This window comes from Haliaeetus leucocephalus, unplaced genomic scaffold (assembly GCF_000737465.1).
Source record: "Haliaeetus leucocephalus isolate CR32 unplaced genomic scaffold, Haliaeetus_leucocephalus-4.0 Scaffold162, whole genome shotgun sequence".
NCBI lineage: Eukaryota > Metazoa > Chordata > Aves > Accipitriformes > Accipitridae > Haliaeetus > Haliaeetus leucocephalus.
In genome coordinates, this window is record NW_010972598.1 from 16,024,507 (window position 1) to 16,047,502 (window position 22,996).

The 22,996-nt window shown below is 55.3% G+C and overlaps 1 protein-coding gene across 7 annotated transcripts in view; it reads left to right on the top strand.

The window, feature by feature from the left end:
• The window catches only part of OGDH (oxoglutarate (alpha-ketoglutarate) dehydrogenase (lipoamide)), a 32,150-nt gene extending 9,622 nt beyond the window's left edge, over positions 1–22,528 (top strand). The window contains exons 3-23 of one of the 7 annotated variants that reach the window (XM_010562920.1): positions 3,049–3,139; positions 8,318–8,362; positions 10,751–10,866; positions 12,057–12,211; positions 12,653–12,799; positions 13,280–13,370; positions 14,341–14,520; positions 15,640–15,768; positions 16,280–16,459; positions 16,823–16,975; positions 17,679–17,781; positions 17,991–18,119; positions 19,052–19,202; positions 19,298–19,425; positions 19,509–19,687; positions 19,864–19,935; positions 20,419–20,541; positions 21,114–21,186; positions 21,815–21,978; positions 22,060–22,214; positions 22,303–22,514. In XM_010562920.1, coding sequence (XP_010561222.1) covers positions 3,049–3,139; positions 8,318–8,362; positions 10,751–10,866; positions 12,057–12,211; positions 12,653–12,799; positions 13,280–13,370; positions 14,341–14,520; positions 15,640–15,768; positions 16,280–16,459; positions 16,823–16,975; positions 17,679–17,781; positions 17,991–18,119; positions 19,052–19,202; positions 19,298–19,425; positions 19,509–19,687; positions 19,864–19,935; positions 20,419–20,541; positions 21,114–21,186; positions 21,815–21,978; positions 22,060–22,214; positions 22,303–22,423 — 2,685 coding nt within the window. In that variant the 3' untranslated portion in view covers positions 22,424–22,514. Of the gene's footprint in view, positions 1–3,048; positions 3,170–3,268; positions 3,372–8,317; positions 8,363–10,750; positions 10,867–12,056; positions 12,212–12,652; positions 12,800–13,279; positions 13,371–14,340; positions 14,521–15,639; positions 15,769–16,279; positions 16,460–16,822; positions 16,976–17,678; positions 17,782–17,990; positions 18,120–19,051; positions 19,203–19,297; positions 19,426–19,508; positions 19,688–19,863; positions 19,936–20,418; positions 20,542–21,113; positions 21,187–21,814; positions 21,979–22,059; positions 22,215–22,302 lie in introns of those variants that run through there. The other 6 variants (XM_010562919.1, XM_010562922.1, XM_010562921.1 and 3 more) reach the window with 6 other exon arrangements.
• Positions 22,529–22,996: the final 468 nt, after the last annotated feature.

A 22,996-nucleotide genomic window follows, 5' to 3' on the forward strand; every position in this document is an offset into this window, starting at 1 on the left:
TTATCCAACGGGTGGTCCACCCATCAAATTCAGGTCTCTCTACTTTAGAGACAAGGATGTTGTGTGGGACAGTATCAAATGCTTTGCACAAGTCCGGGCAGATGACATCAGTTTCTCTTCCCTTATCCACCAATGCTGTAACCACGTCGTAGAAGGCCACCGAGTTTGTCAGGCACGATTTGCCCTTAGTGAAGCCATGCTGGCTGTCACCAACCACCTCTCTGTTTTCCATGTGCCCTATCATAGTTTCCAGGAGGATCTGCTTCATGATCTTGTCAGGCACAGAGGTGAGACTGACTGGCCTGTAATTCCTTGGTTCTTCCTTTCTTCCCTTTTTAAAAACGCAGGTTATTTTTCCCCTTTTCCAGTCACTGGGAACCTCACCAGACTGCCATGACTTTTAAAATGTGAGGGATAGTGGCTTAGCAACTTCATCTGCCAGTTCCTTCGGGACCCTTGGACGCATCTCCTTAGGTCTCATGGACTTTTGCACATTCAGGTTCTTTAGATGGTCTTGAACCTGATCTTCTCCTATGGTAGGTGGTACTTCATTCTCCCAGTCACTGCCTTTGGATTCTGTGAATTGGGTGGTGTGGCTAGAGCACTTTGTGGTGAAGACCAAGGTAAAAATTTGTTGAGTACCTCAGCCTTTTCCATGCCGGTTGTTGCCAGGTCTCCTGTTTTGCTCATCGGGGATACAGTTTCTTTCATCTTCCTGTGTTGTCTGAGGTACCCAAAGAAGCCCTTCTTGTTATTTTTTACATCCCGAGCCAAGTTCAGCTCCAGCTGTGCCTTGGCTTTCCTGATCCCTTCCCTGCACTCTTGGGCCATATCCCTAAAATCTCCCCAGGATATGTATCTCTGCCTCCATTGCTTATGCATTTTGGTTTTGTGTTTTACTTTGGCTAACAGGTCTCGACTTAGCCAAGCTGGCCTCCTGCCTCTCTTATCCAACTTCTTGCATGTCAGGACTGAGAGCTCTTGCACCCTAAGAAAAATGCCTTTAAATATCTCCCAGCTCTCGTTCGCTCCTTTGCCTCCAAGGGCAGTTTCCCAAGGGATCCCACGCACTGGTGCCCTAAACAGCCGAAAGTTTGCCTTTCTGAAGTTTAGGGTCCTGACTGTACTTTTTATGCGTCTTGTACCCCTCAAGATTGAGAATTCCACCAGAGCGTGATCGCTGCAGCCCAGGCTACCTCCAGTCTTGACCTCTCCGATAAGTTCTTCCACATTAGTGAGCAACAGGTCCTCTGTGCCTCTCCTCTGGTTGGGCTCTCCATCATCTCTATTTAGGAATTTGTCCTCAGTGCACTCCAGTAGTTTCCTGGACTGCTTGCAGTTCTCTGTGCTGCTTTTTCAGCAGATGTCCGGGTGGTTGAAGTCCCCTATCAGGATCAGGGCCTGAGAGCATGATGCTTGCTGCAAATATCTGCTGTGGTCTTGTTTTGGGCTGGGGGCTTCTTGTTTCGGCTTGTGTTGCATGTGGAGAAAAACAAGCAGCATGGCTCCTACGGGGGAAAAGACCTTCTCTTTGCTCCAACCACACTGATTTGAGGATTTGCTGCGTACCTGCAAACTGCCAAGTTGACCTCAAAGCCACTGGGCGCCCCCGGCTCAAAGCTGTTTGCCGGACAAAGTGGCCTCCTGGTCCCGGTGAGACCATCCTGGCTGTGGGGAACAGTGTGGTGAACTTGCATCCTGCCGACTGCTAAATGATGTGCTAGCCCCCCTGCTCTGTCACAAGACGAACAAGCAAATAGTTTTCAGACAAAGCTGGCCCAGAAGAAGAGCTTTCCGTGTGGCCACCAGTGCTCAGGGACATGTTGTCATCTGGCCCTGCTTTCTTAACAGTTTGCCTTAATGTCGATGGCTGATTTCAGGCTCTTTGGCTAGTAAACCCACAAAAATCCTTTCTTAAAATCCCCTTGGGATACTCTGAATAGGAATGCCTTTTTGGTAAATAAGATCAGATCAATGTGTCTGGTTTGTACATGAGGTTTAGTAATCCCCTCGTATACAAGTGATTTTTCTAACTGGTAACAGATTTGATGGCTGGGAGTATCGTTTTCACAGAGTCAAGAAGGCATTGCACCCCATACCATGGCAGTAGTGTTTTCTGCCCTGCTCCCAGTGTAGCTGAGCCTGAAGCTTCGAGAGCAGGAGCTGCAAGAAATAAACCATGGCTTGCCAATTGGAGAGTGCTGGCTGCTGAGATGAATTGAGTTTGCCCAGCGAGATGTGCTGCGGTCCATCTGTGGGCACCTCCTCCTGTGAGGGCGAAAAGCAAAACTCCTCATTACCTCTCATTATTCTCTGTGGCTCCCGATGTGGATTCAAACCCAGCATGGTGATTCCGGGCCTGACTGCCGCCACCAGGAACCATCAAGGCTCTCTTGGTGCCAAAGCTCTTTGGTATTTCCACATCTGCCCCTTCCCTGAAAAGTGCTCCAAGTCCTGCTGTAGGCTCCTCTCTCCAAAAGGATACTGTGAGCTGCTGACCTCTGATAGCACAGACAGGCACATGTTCTTTAGACATGTTCCTCTGCCTTTCAGAAGCTACTGCTGCTGGTGGCAACGCTTGTTTTCTCTGCCACGTTGGCAAGAGAGCACCTAGATCTGCCAAAATCTGGAAAACTGCCCCTTCATTTGCTATGATGCTTAGGAGGAAACCATAAGCGTGGAGCTACTGCATCTGTAGAAAGGAGGTGCTCGGATTGGACACCGGGAAAGTGGTGGGAGACCCTCAGACCTCAATTCTGGAACGTCTCTGCTGTGAAGGAGGTTGCCTTCCCCCTGTCTGCCCTGCCGAAGCCTGGCTTCAGGCAGAGCAGAGCAGTCCTTGCAGCTGATGGCACTCACACCTACATGCTGTAGTTGAAAGTAAACCCAACTTCTCCAGGCTTTAGTTGCAGCCAGAACTTGGGGTAGCTCTGCAGAAAATGCGAAGAGGGAAACTGCATGTCTTTTTTGTTGTTGTTGTTGTTGTTGTTTAAGGAATGTCTCTTTGACTAACTTGTTTTAATGACTAATCTGTGTTGTTGCTTCCAGGTCAGGGGTCATCACATTGCAAAGCTTGATCCTCTCGGCATTAGTTGTGTAAATTTTGATGATGCGCCAGTAACTGTTTCTCCGAACGTCGGTGAGAATTACTCTGCAAATTAATTCTAATGTAATTTAACTTTTTTACCCCTCCCCTCTTTTGTTTTTCTCCCTTTCCCCTCTCCCTCTTGGTACCTGTTCTCCTTTCCATTCCTGGCCCATTTCATAGATTCGAGGGCATCATGTAGCACAACTCGACCCACTGGGCATCTTGGATGCAGATCTGGACTCCTCCCTTCCAGCCGATATTATCACATCCACAGACAAACTGGGTGAGGGCTTTGAGAGCAGTTAGTGCTGCATTGCTTGAGCTCCTCTCTCTTTCACAGCTTTGTAGGTAGATTGCTTCACAGTAAGGGGGGAAAGGTCTTAAGTTTCCTTAGTAATGATCACTCTAAATTTATAGCCGACTGGCCACCGTGGAGCAGTTCTGCCCCCCTCCGGCTGTCACGGCAAATGGGTCTTGTGCCAAAACCCTATTGCTCGGCTCATGTTTCTCCTCCAACTGGTGCTAATTAATTAAGTCATTGAACGCACTCATCCAGGGGTGGAAGCAATTGCATCTTCCAGAAGGACAAAGCAGAGAGGTTTTGTGTTGGTGAGAGCTGGAGGTCTGTTCCCTCAGCTCCTCTTGCTGCTCTTGGGGGCCCCGGGAGCCGGGGGCAATGGGCTGGCTTCCCCTCTGTGGGGCTGAGAAGCGCCTCTTGGCGTGTCCCTGCAACAATGCCCTGCCCTCCTTCTCTCCCAGCTTGCTGCAGCATCTGTAAATCCCTTAACTGCCCCCTTTTTCCAGGACTGAGCTGTAAGTCCCTGCTGGTGATCATAACAAGGAAGCTTTGGGATGCATTCCCGTCCAAGTAGAGAGGTGGAAATCCCAATGCCTTTGAGTGAAAGATGCATGAGTGTTGCGCAGAAGCGTGTGTGGTGCTTAGGACTTGAAATCCTAATCTGAAAGTGCTTAAACTCAGCACCTCTCAATGTGTTTTAGGTTTGATCTCCGTAGTACGCTGCCATTCTTCTAGCTAGAATGAGGTCGCGGTGCTGAGCTCTTTCACCTCGCTGGTGCTTTCCAAGGGTTGTTACCCTGGCACTACAAGCGCTCAAGAGGCATGCTTCTAACTTAGAGTAGAGCAGCAGTAATGATTACTAACCTTGCACAACTGAAACAGCTGATCAGAGCGTATGGTGCATGTAAATGATCTTGATTCCTTGTTCAGCTGCCAGCACAGGGACACCAGCCCTGGACCTGCTGGACCTTCATACAGGATTGCGTGTACTGGGAGTGGCAGGGAGGGATTAGGTTTTGGTTGTCCCTGCTTGCAGGATGATGGGGAAGCTGCTTCCTCCCAAGGTCTGGACTTCTGATGTGCTTGTCCGGAGGACCAAGCCCTGGCTGTGCCTTGGGAGCTGGCTGGCTCTGGGTTGGAGCAAGCCCTGTGCTTGGGAGGATTTGATGGGAAGAGGTGGGGACATGATGGCCATGAACCCAGTCACAGGAGAGGACACAAGTGCTCGGAGTCGACACTGCAAGGGGAGCAGGGAGACTTTTTTTGGTGACTTTGAAACTACTCCCAGTGGCAGGGGAGAGGAAACGCTGGGGAAAGCCTTCTCTAGCTCAGGGCTTTTGGCCTCTGCTGTGGGTGCTCTGGTCCTTCTGAAGCAGAGCAGCAGAGAAGAGCCCTGCAGCCCCATGCCTGGTGGACATGTTTCCCTTTTGGGAGGAGAGCAGGAGCTACGTGAAACCCAGAGCTGGATGGCTGCAAGTGGTTGCAGTGACTGCTCTCCCTCACAAGAAAAGGGAGCTGCGTGTGGGGAGCAGTTACTGTACTGCTCAGTAATTCATAGATTCACAGAGTGGTCTGGGTTGGAAGGGACCTTCAGAGGTCACCTAGTCCAACCCCCCTGCTGTAAGCAGGGACATCTTTCACTAGATCAGGTTGCTCAAAGCCCCCTCCAACCTGACCTTGAACAATTCCAGGGGTGGGGCATCCACAGCTTCTCTGGATAACCTGTTCCAGTGTCTCACCACCCTCAGTGTAAAAAACCTTCTTCCCTATGTCCAATCTAAACCTACCCTCTTTCACTTTGAAACTGTTGTCTCTGGTCCTGTCACTACAGGCCCTGGTGAAGTCTCTCTCCATCTTTCTCATAAGCCCCCTTCGTATACCAAAAGGCCGCAGTTAAGGTCTCCCCGGAGCCTTCTCTTCTGCAGGTGGAACACCCCCAACTCTCTCAGCCTTTCTGCACAGGAGAGGTCTTCCAGCCCTGGGATCATTTTTGTGGCCTCCTCTGGGCCCGCTCCAACAGGTCCGTGTCTTTCTTGCGCTGGGGACCCCAGAGCTGGATGAGGTGCTTCAGGTGGGGTCTCAGGAGAGCGGAGGAGAGGGGGAGAATCCCTTCCCTCGACCTGCTGGCCATGATTCTTTGGATGCAGCCCAGAATACGGTTGGCTTTCTGGGCTGCAAGTGCCCATTGCCGGCTCATGTCCGGTTTGTCACCCACCAGCATCTCCAAGTCCTTCTCTGCAGGGCTGCTCTCCATCCATCCATCCATCTATCCGTGCCCCAGACTGTGCTGGAAATGGGGATTGCCCCGACCCTTGCACTTGGCGTTGTTGAACTTCATGAACTTCACAGAGGCCCACTCCTCCAGCCTGCCCTGGTCCCTCTGGATGGCATCTCTTTGCTCCAGCATATCAACTGCACCACTCAGCTTGGTGTCACCTGCAGCTTGGCTGAGGGTGCCCTCGATCTCACTATCTATGCCATCAACAAAGATATTAACCTGTATCGGTCCCAGTACAGACCTCTGAGGGACACTGCTCCTTACTGGTTTCCACTTGGACATTGAACTGACAGGTCTGCTTCAATGGGGAAAGTCAGTTCAGAGGGCTTTTCTTCTGCTTTGACTGTGTGCTCCAGCAGCGTCCTTGCTTCAGAGGAAGAAGAGCCCAAAAGCCCAAAGCGATCCAAGAGCAGGTCCTCTCTTGGAGCCCTAACTGCAGAGCTGGGCTGACAGCATCATCACAGCTGTAACAGAATCTGGGTAAAGCGGTATAAGCTCCCTTTTTCCTGCTCCCCCAGGGTGAGCGGTCATGAGCCCAGCAGCGTGACCCAGCATGGCTCGCTGTGGTGGAAAGTGTTCAGGCATGGCTGGTCTGTAGGGATCGGCTGGAATTGAATCTTAGCCCACGATCTCTGTGTCTGAGCCAGGCGTTAAGCTTTATTTCTGTTTCTTTGTGGCTTTCATACGAAGATAACTGTCATTGCGGTTCCTGGTGTTGATTTAATTACCAGGAATCCATTAATTTCTAGTCCTGGGAACAAGCTATGCTGGTATCAGCTGCCAGCTCACGCTGGAGTTGTGTCCCATGGTAGGACCCCAGACTCAAATGGCTGTGTCTAATCAAAGGAGGCTTTATTATCTTGCTGTAAGTATTATTTATACTGAATCGATTTTCCCCTGGTATCCTTATCCTAGAAAACCTCATCTGGTCAATATTAAAATACAATTTGGTGAACAGAACTTGCAAACAATGCTCAGCAAGAGGGGAGGAGAGCAGCGCTGGAGCAGAGCATGGGCTGAGCTCTGGCCTAGCCTAAGATCGGGTGTCGCCTGCTTGTGGCAGAGAAAGCCAATTTCTAAGCAGATCCTGCTGGCTTTTTTTGCTTTGAAAGAGTATTTCTTAACACTTGACAGAGCAGTTAATAACAGGAGTGGTTTTGAAACTTGGAAACAATCTTGTTTCCTCTTTCTGAGCAGTGAAATCCTTAAAGGTCAGCTTTTGTGGTGTGAGCTCTGCTGCCAACAACTTAAACCGTGGCTGAGCAGTGCTGTAATTCAAAGGAGTTGCATGGTTAATCTCGGAAATTGATCTTTCTTCTCAGTTGCCTTTTGTTTAGCAACTGGTTTGTGTCTGGTTTGGAAGCTCTCTTTGGATTAAGCAGTGTGAACTTTGGAGAAAATGTAAGGGGGAGAAAGCCTGCCTGGGGGTACTCGGTCTGATGAGTGGTGGGGCTGGAGCCACCATATTCTTCTTTCTCTTGTCTTTTTTTTTTAAAAAACAAAATAATCTCATTCTGGTCTTCTACTGCAGCTGATCTGGCATGGTAAGTGGTGTAAAACAAGGACAAGGTGACTGCAGAAACTTTACGTGACCTGTCCAAGGAAATAATACTTTAGCATGCTGAAATCTCAGTGGTGCGTGGAAGGCGGTGTGTGTCTGAGTGTCCATCCCTGTCTGTCTGTCTTTCCATGGAAAGCAGCTGCTCCTGCCTCTTGCCCAGGGGAACTGATGGAAATCGTTCTCCAGCTCGGGAAGAGCCAGGCAAGACCCTGCGGGCGGATGGGCTGGGAGGGCTGCCACCTCCCCTTTCCCCAGTTTGAGACCTTGCTAACCAAACGTCTCACCTAAATGTATGATTTTTCCCCGCTGACCAAAAGGAGAAGTGTCTTTCTTGTAACCCAGGTGAGATTGAGGCACTCGGGTCACCTAACCTAGCTGGGAAGCGCAGCTCCGGTGACGGTGACGCACGCTGCTGCTGCTCCCGCAGCCCTGCCTGCATCCGGCATGGTGTCCTGGTGCTCCCGCCTGTGCCGAGCATGCTCGAGAAATGATGGCGTTGTGCGTGCCTGCCTTACCATTGGTCTTCCTCATTAATGGCCTGCTCATTAACACCCCAGTCCCCCTCCTGCCTGTATGTAGGCAGCAGTGGTGCCTCCTTGGGGGTGACCTTGAAATCCTCCCAGTAGCAACGAGCAGAGCAAAACCCTCCAGGAGCAGATGGTGGTGGGAGGCAGCTCCCTGCTCTGCAGAGGATAACGCTCCCCTTGATGCAGCTTGATGGGAAGATGCCTTTTGGTCATAGCAGGTGAAGATGCCATGCTGGGCAGTCTCCCTCTCTTGGCAGGAGTGTGCACATGAGAGATTTCAAACCATGCAGCTCAACTGCTCCCCAGTGTCTGATGCCCCTGTTCCCCTCCCTGCTCCTCTCTCCTCTCGCCAGACTTTCCACCGGTATTTTCCGCCTAGGCCATAGTCATCCTCCATCCCAACCCTTTTGCCTCTGATGATTTTTGACTGTATTTTAAATACTGTATTTTTTTGACTTGTGCTTTCCATGACTAGTTTTCACGGTTCCAGGTTTTTTTTTTTACTAACTTTCACTGCGTCTCTCTATCTTCTCCCTTTCTGCACCCCCCTCCCTGCCCACCCCAGATCTCGCAGTGTTCAAGGAGCGGCTGAGAGTGTTAACAGTAGGAGGTATGCAATTAATGAGCCTTTAACCCTCTGGAGTGCAGGACTCTCTTTGAATAGGTTATTCTGGGCATGAACCAAGCCGGTAAAGCGGTCCCCTCCTGTCTCACACCACTCTTGAGTTTTGTAACATGTTTATTTTTAATTTGTCCTGCTAAAAGTCTCGATGTAGGTGCTTGGTTAATGATGCTTCACCTGTAGAGATCCCCAATTTAGAGCCTCGCTGGCCTTTCCCACACTGTGTGTTTGCATGCCTAGCTTGCTAGAGTACACGTTTTGTTGTGAACATTAATCTTATGAGGCCTCAATCTCCCCAGTTAGTTCAAGTCTCCTAAAAATCCAAGCTGTCTTCTCCTGACTCTGCCCTAGTTTTGTCATGGTGAAAATTTGTCAGCTCATCCCTAACCTTCTTCCTCCATCTGATGGTATTGCTGCCTATAAATACTAAGCACTGTCAAAAAAGCTGGCAGGCTGCAGCAAAGCAGAAGCAGAGATGCTTAGAGCCCTGAAAACTCCTTGTAAAATCCGATACCCCCCAAAGTGTGCCTGAGTCTTCAGGCTGGTGTGGCAGAGCGAGCTGAAGCCCTGTGCCGCGGGGCTGGCAGCTGCCAAGGCTTCCCTGAAACCTCCAGCCAGCAGCTTAACTGGGATGCTCTATACTAATGCTGCCTCTCTCCAGGACTTCTCTTTGGATAGAAACCACAGAGAAGTCCTGGAGACACAGGGCCAAACTGTCAGCTCCTGCCAGGAGAGCGAGCTTCGGTGCTCCCAGGCACGGCTTGGGAGCTCAGCTCCCTGGTGTCTGGCTTAATTCCTTCCTGGGGGACCAGCAGCATCCAGGAGGGTGATGTGGGCAGAGGAGGGCACGGATGGCAGTGGCAACCAGGAAAACCTCTGCTCTGGGCTTGATTTGGGTGTTCCCAGCCTCTGGCAAGCACCGTCCTCAAGGCTGCACAGGGACGAGCCGTGGCCAGCCCCATCTCCAGCTCATCCTCTATTCCTGACCAGAGTGCAAGGGATAGACTCTTTTAAAATTAAGTTCAAGGAGGGCCAGCTCTGGAAGGGCCACCACAGGAAGGTGGATTATGCTGCCCTGCAGCATTTAGGGGGTGGCATCCCCCGTACCTTCCCTAAAAGAGACCCCAGCTGGGGCGTTGGACTGGTTTGGAGGGAGCTGGGAGGAGCGGTGGTAACTCTGCCTCCTCTGTGGCTGCTGCCCTGGGTTAGAAGACACCTTGAAACCTGGCTCTGTTGGGAGTTTGGGGGGGATGAACAGGGGCCCAAGGGAGGTGTTAGGGCTCTGGGCTGGTAGCACGCAGCTCCGCTCGTCCGCCCTCCTTCCAGCAAAGCTGCTGCTTCAAAAGGGTCTTGGGACTTCCCAGTCCCCTTCCTGGCTCTGCTTCTGCCTTGCCGCATCAGTTCAGTGAGTTCATTGTACCTCCTCCTCTGTGCCTCAGTTTCCCCAAAGAAAACCATGAGCTTCAGCGGGTGCTGAGGCACCTCTGGAGGCTTTGGGGTACCGTGGAACTGCTGCGGGCCCTGGCAGGGACTCGCCAACTCTGTAACAGCAGCAGGCGGTGTCGGGGCTCATCTGCAGCTCTAAAACCTGACCTTTGGCTCTGAACCCTGCTTAGCACCTTCTCCAGGCACAGCCCAGCTCCTTGCAGCCCCTCGTGCCATTTGTGGGAGCCACCTACGAACCACGAGGTGCCAGCACCAAAAAGGAGGGGGTTTGCTGAGCAGAGCTAGGCTAAACCCCTAATTAAAAGGCTGTTAATTGGGCCAAGGGGGTATCTGGGCAGCAAAACCCCCAAGGGGCCAGCTGGCTGCCCCTATCCCGGGCTGAGCTATTCAGGAGAGTCCGTCGCAGAGCCCTGATGCCATTTTCTCTCTTGCTTCTCTTTCTCTCCCTCTTTGGGGTTTGTCTGCTTTAACCATTTCCTTCTCCGTGTTGACTCCTCATTTTTAATTCCCACTGTGTGGTGACACCTCCATTGTGCTCGGTGACTCCTCAATTCCTGTGTCTTTTCTCTCCCCTCTGTTACAATTTGTGGTGTATTTTTTGTGTTCTTGGGGCTACAAACTTCCTGACTCACCCTGGATTTTAATTGCCGATTTACATGCGTATATATATTGCTTTGTGTTTTGTTTCCTGCCTTACCTTTCATAATAACCTTGTTGTTCTGTGCTTAATGTCTTTTTGTTTAATTACGGCTTGGTTTTTATCCATATAAACCTCCTTTATGCTTATTTTTGGTTTTGTGCTGCTTTTTTTTTGTCCCTTCCCCACCTCTCCCAAATGCACCCGGTCCCTGCGTGACGGTGTCTCCCCCGCCCCTCTTCCTTCCTTCTCTCTCTTGCTTTCGCTTGTCCCACCCATGAAAAATCCTGCAGGCTTTTATGGGCTGGACGAATCTGACCTCGACAAGGTCTTCCACTTGCCCACAACCACTTTCATCGGTGGAAATGAATCGGCTCTTCCGCTCCGGGAAATCATCCGTCGCCTGGAGGTGAGGAGGGTAGGGAGGGCTGCGAGAGACCTGTTTGCAGCCTGGGGTGGGGGCAGAGCAGTTGCTTTTTGAAGGTCCTGAGCCCTGCTGCTGCCCGCAGCCTGGGCCAACTGGCAGATTTTAAGCTTTTCAGGTTGGCAGCTGCTCCTTGGTGTTTGCCCTACTCGTAGCAGCTGCCCCGTGTTATCTGCTCATGTCTGATCACCTCCAGCTTCATGCTGCGTTGGAGCAACGCATTTGGTCTACCCAAGGTGGAGCAAACCCCAGGCAACTAAATATTGCATTTTTGGAAACCTCTCCAGCTATGTTTTACAGTTTAAAGCAGCAGATGGTGCTGGGAGAGCACAGGAGTGGGCTGGAGGCAGGCGATACCTCCTCTGTGCACTGCAGTAGTGCTGCTGCCCTGCGTGGAGGGTCTTGGTGCAGGAGCAGCTCCAACCTGGGGCTGCAGCTTCCAGCTCTTGCAGCCGGTTCCCCTTTCCTGCCAAATTTCATACCTTGCTCTGCCTGGTCTGAGAGTGCAGACAGCTCCCAGGCAAGCTGCAGGCTTGCTCAGATGGTCTCTGCTGAGACAGGTTGACCTTGGGAGAAGCAAAGCTGTGCTGATATTTGAGATAAGCTGCAAGAAGAGGCTCCTTATTTGTTGGGGAAGGTTTTCCCTGCCATATGAAGCAGGGTTGTGGACCTGGTCACAGCTGATGCCACCAAGAGGGAAAATCTTGCCTCTGAGGTGGATGTAAAGGACTCGAGGGTCTGATCCTGGGCTCCTCAGGGAAAGGAAATTAAACATTTTGATGCTGGGTCATGTGCAGCGTCCAAGCTGCCCCGCAGCATCCTGGGAGGTCCCCCGTGGCGTCCGCTTTCCCCGGAAGACAGGTCAAACCAGGCTTCCAAAATGGGGCTGGCGTGGTGCTGGCTGCCAGGCACTGCTCACGTGTCCCCCCGCAGGCTACCATTGCAGGCAGCACTTGTCTGTGTTCAGGCAGCGTGGTGTGGCTGCCAGACAGGAGGGTTTGTGTCTCCACTGGTGCAGGAGGGCTCTTTGTCTTGCTGAAAGGTTAAAGAGGGAAATGAGAGTCCTTGGCCTCGTGGTCCGATACAATGCCACATGTGCCTGTCTTTGCGGGGGGGTGAGAAGGTGCTAAAGCCCTGGCTGTTGTCTCACAGCCCTTCTTCTCCCGTCGGGGCAGATGGCGTACTGCCAGCACATTGGTGTGGAGTTCATGTTTATCAATGACCTGGAGCAGTGCCAGTGGATCCGGCAGAAGTTTGAGACCCCGGGCATCATGCAGTTCACCAATGAAGAGAAACGCACGCTGCTGGCCAGGCTGGTCCGCTCTACCAGGTACCCCAGGGGGCTGTTCACCACCTCCTTATCTTCCCTTGCTGCCCGGGGTGGTTTGCTCCCAGCTGGCACGACACGGTCACCACCTGAGTCACATCTTGATGTCATCTGTCGCGGTCTGCTTAATCATCAGGGTGACACCAGTGAGCTGCCAGGCTGGCAGGCTCAGGTGCTGGCAAAGAGCCCGAAAACATGGATGATCCTGAAAGAAAAGGTCTAAAAATAAGGTTTAAGTGCAGTACAGTGATGGGGTGGGGGAGCGGCCAGCTGGGCTCTGCGGGAGGGTACGGGGGTGACCAGGAAGGCTGTCAGGCTGCTGCGTGATGCCTGCTTACGCATCACTTGGTGCTGTGGCTCCCTCGCTGCAGTCTCCATCCTTTCTCTGGTTTCTGCCCGCATCTGTAGCCCTGGCACTGATCCCTCTCTCCCTTTGCCTTCCAGGTTTGAGGAGTTTCTCCATCGGAAGTGGTCTTCGGAGAAGCGTTTTGGTCTGGAGGGCTGTGAAGTGCTGATCCCAGCCTTAAAGACCATCATTGATAAGTCGAGTGAGAAGGGAGTGGATTATGTTATCATGGGGATGCCCCACAGGTAACCCTGCCTCTCTCCACGGCGGTGCTTGGGGCGCGGAGGAGGGGGATGCTGCTGGGGTTCGGTACTGGAGGGCACACTGGTTTTTGCCATCATCTAACTGGTCTTGGCTGGTAGGGCACCTTAGCTGGAGAGTTCAGGCCTTGGCTGCTATCCGCTCATCGTGGTGTTTTCAGCTTCAGCTCGTTTGTAAATTCATCTGGAGAGGGGTCGTGGCTCGAGTGACAGAGCTGGAATCCCAGAGCAGGATTCGGCCTGCCTGCTCTGGGGCAACTGTCAGGATGCAGTGGCGGCCAGTCCATCCCCAGGCTGAGGTCTGCAGTCTCCTTGGGACCCCCCTCCCCGGGTGACCCTACAGCTGTCGCAGGAGGAGTGGGGTTGTTGCACCGCCTCTGCGTGATGGGGGGGAATAGCAGGTCACCATCAGTACTCGATGCCCGGCTGGCACTGCTGGTTGCCAACAAGGTCTTGCTTTTGCAGGGGACGCCTGAATGTTCTTGCCAATGTGATCAGGAAAGAGCTGGAGCAGATCTTCTGTCAGTTTGACTCCAAGCTGGAAGCTGCTGATGAGGCGAGTCTCCTCCTCTGCCCATAGCAGGTTGCTGTTGCCTGTCCCTATGCGGTCCCCGAAGGCCGTGGCCATGGATTGTGCCACTGTGTGTGCTGTCACTCTGTGGCGTCAGCTTTGCAAGGATTTCCACGTTGCACGTGCACCCGTGCGACTGAAGCCTTCGTGCTGATGCCAGTGTTGGTCTGTCCTTGCCTGTCCTGGGGGTGACGTGTGCCCTGGCCGCTGCCAGTGTCTCCAGTGCGGGCTGGTCAGTCAGTGGCTCTCCATGGGTGTAAAGCAGCCTTGGGGTGAATGATGAGGTGAGGGGAAGGCGGCTAGGAACAGAGGTTGGCTTGTACCCTTGCAGCAGCCCCTGGTCCCCATACGGGGCCCTAAAGCAGCTCCAAAAGCCCCGAGGCTCAAATCACTTGTGCCACAGGCTCTGTCACTGCGATGCAATCATGCTCCAAAGCTTCCAGCATCATAAGCTGGGGTGATTTGGCTTTTGGAGAGCTGGGCTGGGTTGGCTTTATCCTGCCATGCCCTTCAGGTGGGGTTTCGAGGTGAGCAAGCAGCAAGCAGCCTGGGGTGTCGAGGTGCCCTGACTGGGAGGTGCGGCATGTCTTAAGGGGTGCCAGGGATGGCTGTACTGCCGCAGCGCAGTCAGAGTTCGGATGAGCATTACCTGTTTTCCAGTGTCTTCTCCAAACCCAACACATTTGATTCTTCCCCTGCACCAAGAACCTTACCTAGATGGGCTTGATGCATATCTGAGGTTTGTTGGCGGTTTGGCACCTGGAACTGGCTGCTTTGGCTTCGCTGGCTGCCAGGTCAGCTCCTAAAGCAAGTGCCTGCTGCTTTCTGCCAGTCCCTCCAGAAAATGCCCCCTTCTTCCAGCCCTTGGGGTCAACGCTGCCCTGCCTCAAGTCTCCTTCCATGCCCCAAAAGCTGCTCATATTCCTGGGGGTGACTCTCCTCTCCCATCCATCAGGGCTCTGGTGATGTGAAGTACCACCTGGGAATGTACCACCGGCGGATTAACCGTGTCACTGACAGGAACATCACCCTTTCCTTGGTGGCAAATCCTTCTCACTTGGAGGCGGCTGATCCCGTTGTTCAAGGCAAGACTAAAGCAGAGCAGTTTTACTGCGGGGACACGGAAGGGAAGAAAGTAAGTGGTGCTGAGATGCCCACAGTGAAGTGGCCTGGGCTGGACAGGGTTTGGTGGGAGGCAGGCTAGTGGGAAAGTGAAGAAACCCAGCTCGTTTTTGTTTGCTGTGCCCCTTCCCCTTCTGTCACACTGTTATTACCCTGACTTTGCTCCCCCATCCTTCTCTGCTGTCTTTGGGGATAACTTCGCTAGGAGCTCACCCACCCCGGGCTCCCATTGCTGCTTCCTCCATCCCTGAATGCCCGGCTTAGCCGGGCTGTGGGGAGCAGCAGACACCCAAACCCCTGGTTGGAAAGCAGGGAAATGAAGGATGCTCTGGTAAGCTAACCCAAGCATCACAGCTCAGGGGGCTCAGCAGTAGGAGCCTCAAGCTGAAGGATCTCAATATGACCAGGGACAATGATTTCTGGGGCTGGGAAAGCTGGAGCTGGCAGCAGGAGGCAGCTCTCTGCACCCAGGTGGGATAGCAGGCAGGGAACAGGCTGCAGCGGGGGTTTATTTGCGGTCTGATTCATCGCAGACCTGTCTCCAACACCAAGAATTGGAAGGGTGAGATCAAAAGTGCTTCCCTTCCTCCTACACCACAAGGGCTGGATATAAATAGACAAACTCTGTCCTTGCCTGACAGGCGGCATCCTCAGCCAGCCCCTGGGTACGATAGCAAAATAACATCACTGAAGCTGGAGCGAGCTCCCAGCCCGGCTCCTGCCCAAAGGTGGTCTGGGGTGAAAGCATGAGGGAAAGGGGCATTTTTCTCATCTTCCCCCAGTTAAGAAAAAGGCTTTGCTTTGAGATGTATGCGTTTGGGAATGGGACTTGCCTCCCACCCGCTGTGTGCCGGGTGTCATCCTGCTGCCCAATTGAGGCGCCATGAGTGTGCTGCCCTTGTGTGGGGAGAGAACTGCTGGCCACAGCCTTCTCCCTGGTGGTTGTGCCAGCCATGGCCGGCTCTGCTCCGATCCCCCTGAGAAAGCATCGGATGTGTTGATGAGCTGCTCTCCATCCTTTCTGGGATGCTGAAGGCTCATGGGGATAAGGCTTGGGCCCTTTCCTGGTGGCTGCCCCTGCCCGCCATCCCTGCAGAGCCCCTGCTGACCACCATGGCTTCACATCTCCCAGGTGATGTCCATCCTCCTGCATGGAGATGCCGCTTTCGCAGGGCAGGGCATTGTGTATGAGACGTTCCACTTGAGTGACCTGCCATCCTACACCACCCACGGCACCGTCCACGTCGTGGTGAACAACCAGGTGAGGAGCAAATCTCCTGTATCCATGGGGGTCCCTTGCAGACCAGCCTCGGCAGGCTCAGGTCTGGATGGTAGCTGGCAGCAGGCAGTAGCTGTTTCCCAGCCAATGTTCCTGGCATAAGCCATAATCCTGAGGTTAGCAGGGGGTACTGTATAACCAGCTGCTCAATGGTAGCAGCTTTTGAGTCCAGCCTGGCACAGAGGTGGTACAACCTGATGCTTGGCATGTGAGATCGTGCAGGGCTGCTCCATTCTGCCCCTGCATAAACCAGAGACATTTCACTGGAACCAGCCCATCCCTGCGGGTGCAGAGGGATGACAGCTTAGGCGCAGGGACCGGGATGGACTGCAGTGCCTGGGGCGCAGGAGGCAGGCAGGTTGTGCTATGACTGAGCAGCGCAGCTGTGGGGGAACACCCAGCTCAGCTGCAGCAGCCGAGCTGCCCTTGAAGCTGTGTGTACCACTTTCCAAATCCTTACCGTGCTCGTCCTGTTCCCTCTCACCCGCTACAGATCGGCTTCACAACAGACCCCCGCATGGCCCGCTCCTCCCCGTACCCAACCGATGTTGCTCGTGTGGTGAACGCACCCATTTTCCACGTCAATGCGGATGACCCGGAGGCTGTTGTCTACGTGTGCAATGTGGCAGCAGAGTGGCGAAGCACCTTCCATAAGGATGTGGTGGTGGATTTGGTAAGATGCGTGGCATGAGGCTTTATCCTAAAGCTGTGGCTCTGCTGTGGATGCTCACCGATACCTCTCGGGGTGTATTTTCTGAAAGCTGAGGTTTCTCTTCAGGGCTTGTCTGGCCCTTTTGACATGAGGGGAGGGAGGAGGTGGTGTAAAGCAAGGCAATGAGGCCGTAATAGCACTTGGAGAGGTGACACTGTCTCTGTATGGAGCCTACCCTCGCTGCCGGCACTGGGGAAGGCACGCTTGGGTCTCTCCAGGGCTGTTTTGGACCCTTCCTAGCACAGAGACCCAGGTACCTCTAACTGCTTTCGGAGCTGCGGGTTGCAAGCAGCTGCTTTCAAAGGCTCTTTCCCTTCCCAACAGGTTTGTTACAGGCGCAACGGTCACAATGAGATGGATGAACCCATGTTCACGCAACCCCTGATGTACAAACAGATCCGGAAACAGAAGCCGGTGCTGCAGAAATACGCAGAGCTGCTGATTTCACAGGGGGTGGTAAATCAGCTGGAGTATGAGGTACTGTCCCCTGGGGCCTGGGAGGAAAACTGTGGGCAGCATCTCTGGAGAAAACTACTTGTTTGGTTCAGACCTGGGTGTGAACGATGTGATGGGGCCCGTCTCTGCTTGTGCTTGTCACCTAAAGGTGGCAGAGCTGTGCTAGGGTTGGGCGAGAGCTGCAGACCTGGCAGTGATGAGGTTAGGAGCCGAGGCTCGTCCTTGGACTGTGCCAGCTCTGAACTGCACAGGAACATATAGTTCAAGGATTGCCCTGTGATCAGTGCAGCGCAGGCCATATGGCACTGGGCCACTGTGGCATGGCAGGGACCCATGGGAGAGTTGGGCTCTGCAGCACTCGGGCTTGCTGTGGCCTGGGGGTATCCGGGGCAGGTCCCCCCACCCTGGCTGCTGCCCTGGCAGCAAGCACGGCAGCAGCTCTGCCAGCTCTTCCTTGCCCTGGTACCACTTCGCAGCATCTTTAGGGTTGAATGTGAGTTGTTGGTTCGGATGGCAGCAGAGCTGTCCCTTGGGGGACAGGGGCCTCCAGCAGCAGCTCTGCTCTCTAAGGCTGAGCTGCGTGGCCCTGGGGCTCCCCTGCTGTGGGGAGCAGCTGTGCCCTCCAGCACCCCCCTTGCAAGCTCACCCTGAGATCCCCAGGCTCGGCACCCTTGTTTGGAGACCCCTTCCTAATGCTTTTCCTCCTCCTGGTTATGCCTTTTAGGAGGAAATTGCCAAGTACGATAAGATCTGCGAGGAGGCCCATGCGAGATCCAAGGATGAAAAGATCTTGCACATCAAGCACTGGCTGGACTCACCCTGGCCTGGTAATTCATCAGCGATGATTTGGAGGTCCCTAGCAAAGAGCCTGGCTTCTCTAGAGCCGTAGTGGCTATTTTCTGGTAAAACAGCCTGGTGGGGAGGTGGGGTGGTGCTCTCTTCTCCTGGCATCCCCACCCTTGCTTGAGGGTGTCCGTGACCTGAGCTCTTCACACGGAGCCGGGCATCGCTCCCACAACACGGTGGACTCCTACAGGTTTCTTCACTCTGGATGGCCAACCCCGGAGCATGACCTGCCCTTCCACCGGTCTGAATGAAGAGGACTTGACGCACATTGGTCAAGTGGCCAGCTCGGTACCAGTGGAGGATTTCACTATCCATGGAGGTAGGAGCTTGTGGAAGCTATGCAGACTCGATGTTTGTTCTAGAGAAGATGTGGGATAGAGCTGGAATGTGGCCTGGAAGGAAGGGACCTGTTACAGTGCTCTGATATGTGCAGCCAGCAGGTCGAGAGAAGGGATTCTCCCCCTCACCTCCACTCTCCTGAGACCCCACCTGAAGCACCTCATCCAGCTCTGGGGTCCCCAGCGCAAGAAAGACACGGACCTGTTGGAGCGGGTCCAGAGGAGGCCACAAAAATGATCCCAGGGCTGGAAGACCTCTCCTGTGCAGAAAGGCTGGGAGAGTTGGGGGTGTTCTGCCTGGAGAAGAGAAGGTTCCAGGGAGACCTTAACTGCGGCCTTTCAGTATGTGAAGGGGACTTCTGAGAAAGGTGCAGAGAGACTTTCTACCGGGGCCTGTAGTGACAGGAGAAGGGGTGAGGGTTTTAAACTGAAGGAGGGTAGGTTTAGATTGGACATAAGGAAGAAATGTTTACGCCGAGGGTGGTGAGACGCTGGAACAGGTTGTCCAGAGAAGCTGTGAATGCCCCATCATTAGAAGTGTTCAGAGTCAGGTTGGAGGGGGCTTTGAGCAACCTGGTCTAGTGGAAGATGTCCCTGCTGATGGCGGGGGGCCTGGGACTAGGTGACCTCTGAAGGTCCCTTCCAACCCAAACCCTTCTGTGAGTCTATGAGAATTACTTCATGAGGGAGCTGTGGTTAAGGGAAGTGAACTGAAGAGTAGCTCTTCTTCAGAGCTGATCCTTCCCTGCAGTCCTGATTCCTTGTCCCTGGCTCATCCTTTCGGCAGAGGTGGATCCGTTCCTCTGCCCCCAGGCATTTGCAGTCTATCAGTTCGTGGGCAGGTTGTGGGACAAACACGGTGTTGCTGGAGCTCCCTCCCACACCAGCTACGAACCGGCTTCTGTCCTGGCAGGTTTAAGCCGTATTCTGAAAACCCGCGGGGAGATGGTGAAGAACCGGACGGTGGACTGGGCCCTGGCAGAGTACATGGCGTTCGGCTCCCTGCTCAAAGAGGGCATCCACATCCGCCTGAGTGGCCAGGATGTTGAGAGGGGGACATTCAGGTAAAGCCGTGCTTTTGGTGGCTGTAAAGGCAATTCCAGCCTTTCCAGAAGGGAGCTGAAGGGTGACGATGGAGTAATGCTTTCCCCTCTTCCAGCCATCGCCACCATGTCCTGCATGATCAGAACGTGGACAAGAGGACCTGTATCCCCATGAACCACCTCTGGCCCAACCAGGCTCCTTACACTGTCTGCAACAGCTCTCTGTCGGAGTACGGCGTCCTTGGTGAGTGAAGAGGTCTGCACCTGCCGCCTGGGGGTGAGGCCACTCTGGGAGTTTAACCCCCTCACTTCTCTCCCATCCCTCAGGATTTGAGCTGGGTTTTGCCATGGCCAGCCCCAACGCCCTGGTGCTTTGGGAAGCCCAATTCGGGGACTTCCACAACACTGCTCAGTGCATAATCGACCAGTTCATCTGTCCCGGGCAGGCCAAGTGGGTCAGGCAGAACGGCATCGTCCTGCTCCTTCCCCACGGCATGGAGGGCATGGTAAGGACCCCCAAGCTCGTGGGCACCCAGGGGTGCCCATTGCCTGGACTGCACCAGAAGCAAAGCTGAGGGCAGCAGCAGCAGGTAGTACTGCTCGTGGCGTAGCAGTGCCCAGCATGGGCTTCTTGCATCAGCCTTGTCCCCTGCTCACTCTCCCCCCTGCTTGGTCCCTGCAGGGTCCCGAACACTCCTCCGCCCGCCCGGAGCGATTCTTGCAGATGTGCAACGATGATCCCGACGTCTTCCCTGTGAGTGGCAGCTGCGCTGAGCTCAGCCTGGCTCTCCTGTGTCCTGGATCCAACTGCTGCTTTGAAATGGGGAGGGGGGCAATAACACCCGTGTGCGCTCAGCGCAGCACTGCAGTCGGAGCGGGTGTCATGGAGCTGGTAGCAGGAGGCATGGGATGCCCTGGGCTCATGCTGCAGCTGGGAGGGTTTGGGGTAAGGGGCTGAACCCAGTGCCCAGGCTGCACCTCTGCTTCCCCTGGGGCTGCTGCACAACATGAGGCAGAGGTGGCCCTGAACGTGGTGTGGGAGAGGGTTGCTGGCTGCTTCAAGGTGGGGGGCACAGGCCTGCAGCCTCTCCCAGGTCTCTGTGGGTCTCCATGTGCTCTGGAGGGGGAGAGGAGGGAGGGAGGACTGGGTGCCGCTCTTCTCCCCACTGCTGGAGCTGCGAGGCCAAGGGGCACCTTGTGTTTCTTGAAATCCCCTCGACCACGCTCACTGAGGCAGAAACTGGATGACTTCGACGTGCGCCAGCTCTACGACTGCAACTGGATTGTCGTGAACTGCTCCACTCCGGCCAACTTCTTCCATGTCCTCCGGCGCCAGATCCTCCTGCCCTTCCGCAAACCGGTCAGTGCCGGCAGCTCCATGCCCAGCTCGGTGCCAAGGCAGGGCAGCCCGTGCCCCTGCCAAGCCTGGGGACGGGACTCTGGGCGGGCTTGTTCTTGCACCTCGTCAGCAAACACAGGCAGTTTGCCTCCGCCTGGGCCAAGGACCTCTTGGTGCTCAGGGCTGGTTCGGTACATGACGCGCTGCCGGCTGGCTCGTGCAGGCTGGGGTGGCTGCAACCCCTTCCTGCGCTCTGCGGGGAGGTCAGAGACGTTGGGGCTGGCGGGCATCGGTAAATAACCTGGTCCAGCTGCTTGTCTTCAGTTCCAGCCGTGGGGCAGGCAGGTCCCTGGCAGCACCTCAGCCCATTCCCCAGGGGAAATCCAGACTGGGAAAGCCGGTGCTGTTGGAAACCGGTGCCCAATCTGGCAGAGCATGGCAGCCGAGCGAGGAACAAATTTCTTGCAGCTGCTCCCATGCTCAGGCAGGGGAGGGCAGGCAGGAGGGCAGGTCGGTCCTCCGGCCTTTGCTTGCAGGGGAGGTGTTTCTGGCGAGGCTGACTGCCTTGCTCTGCCTCTTCTTCCCTCCTCCAGCTGATAATCTTCACTCCAAAGTCGCTGCTGCGCCACCCCGAAGCCCGCTCCAGCTTCGATGACATGCTGCCAGGTACGAGCAGCGTGGAGGCATCTGTTTTCCCCTCTGTGCCGCTCTGTGGGATGAAGGGTGAAGGGCAGGAGCTGGCCTCCTCGGGTAAAGTCCGCCTGGCAGCAGCCTCCCCATGTCAAAGAGCAGTTGAGTGAGGCTGACACCACTGGCATCGGGGCATCACAGATAGCCTGTGTGGGGAGCTCTGTGCCGGCATGGCATGCAGGCTGCCTTCCTCCCTCCCGGCTCCCCTCCAGTGCCGAGGCAGCATGTTTGTCCCTGCCGTGGCCAGGGTGCACCGGCCACAGCCATCTACCCGGCAAATTGGAGCCACCCCTCATTAGTGCCAAGTCTGGCACCCTAGAGAGATGTGGCTCAGCTTTCTAGGCTTTGCCATGGCGCTTCCTCCATCAGCAGCCACTTCCCGCCGGAGCGGCGTGGACGGGGTTTGGCAGCCCTGAGTCCCACAGAGCTGTGATGGTTTGTACTGGGAGCCGGACCCAGTACCAGCTGGTCTGGCTCTGCCTCTCGGGTTTGCCTGCCCAGGCTGGGGTCCCAGGAGGGGCTGGCATGGGATGCAGGTGCAGGCAGCTCCCGGCATGGTGCCTGGGGCTGCTGCGGGTGACGGTGCTGTCCTCTCCCTTGGCAGGCACCCACTTCCTCCGTGTCATCCCCGACGGTGGCCCAGCGGCCCAGAGCCCCGAGCAGGTGAAGCGGGTGCTGTTCTGCACTGGCAAGGTCTACTACGACCTGACCCGTGAGCGCAAGGCTCGGCAGATGGAGGCCGACGTGGCCATCACCAGGGTGGAGCAGGTGAGCAGGGTCTGGGTCACCTCCGAGCCTGTGGGCTTGGGGTGTTGTGGCCCCCATGACGCCGTTCCGTATTCCCCGCAGCTCTCCCCATTCCCCTTCGACCTCCTCCAGCAGGAAGCGGAGAAGTACCCGGCTGCTGAGCTGGTGTGGTGCCAGGAGGAGCACAAGAACCAGGGCTACTATGACTACGTCAAACCCCGGCTCCGCACCACCATCAACCGTGCCAAGCCCGTGTGGTAGGGACTTGGGGGGGATTGCCGTGATGCTGGGGGGGGGCTCTGTGGGGTGCAGACCCCTCCTCACCCCCCACCTTCTCCCCCGCAGGTATGCAGGGCGAGAGCCGGCGGCTGCCCCTGCTACCGGCAACAAGAAAACCCACCTGACGGAGCTGCAGCGGCTCCTTGATACGGCCTTCAACCTCGACGCCTTCAAGGACCTGGCCTAAGTGCCAGCCCGGCGGCGGCAGCATGCTCCCGTCCGTCTGTCTGTCCATCTGTCTGTCCCTCGCTCGCCTCCCCCCTCCTTCCTTAACTACAGACCTTGTAAAACCCCACACTGGCGCCTGGAGTCCTTGTCTGGCTTGGGCCGGGGCCAGCGTTAGTGCGGCCGCCCTGGTGGGCCAGAGGGGCCGGGAGCTGCCCCGCCCCCCCCCCCCCCCAAAGGAACGGCTGGTCCATTGGGTGCCGTTCTGGGGGGGTCCGGTGCAGTGGGTCCAGCCCCCTCCCAGCTGCTCCCACGCTGGTCTCGCACTTGCCCCTGCAGCCACTGCCTCTCTGGGGAGACAGACTGGCCACGCAGGACCCGGGCAGCTCTGGGGGTGCTGCCCCCCCTGCCTGAGACACACACACCCCTGCTCCTCCACCTTCCACAGCACCCATGGGGTGGTTTCCCTCCCGCTCTGCCCGACGCTCCCCTCCCCCCGAGCCCCCGCAGCCGCTGGGCCGGTGCTGGGTGCCGTGTCCTCCCCTGGGGGGTGCGGGGGGGTGACCCCCGGCCGGGGCGCGTGTTCACCGGCACC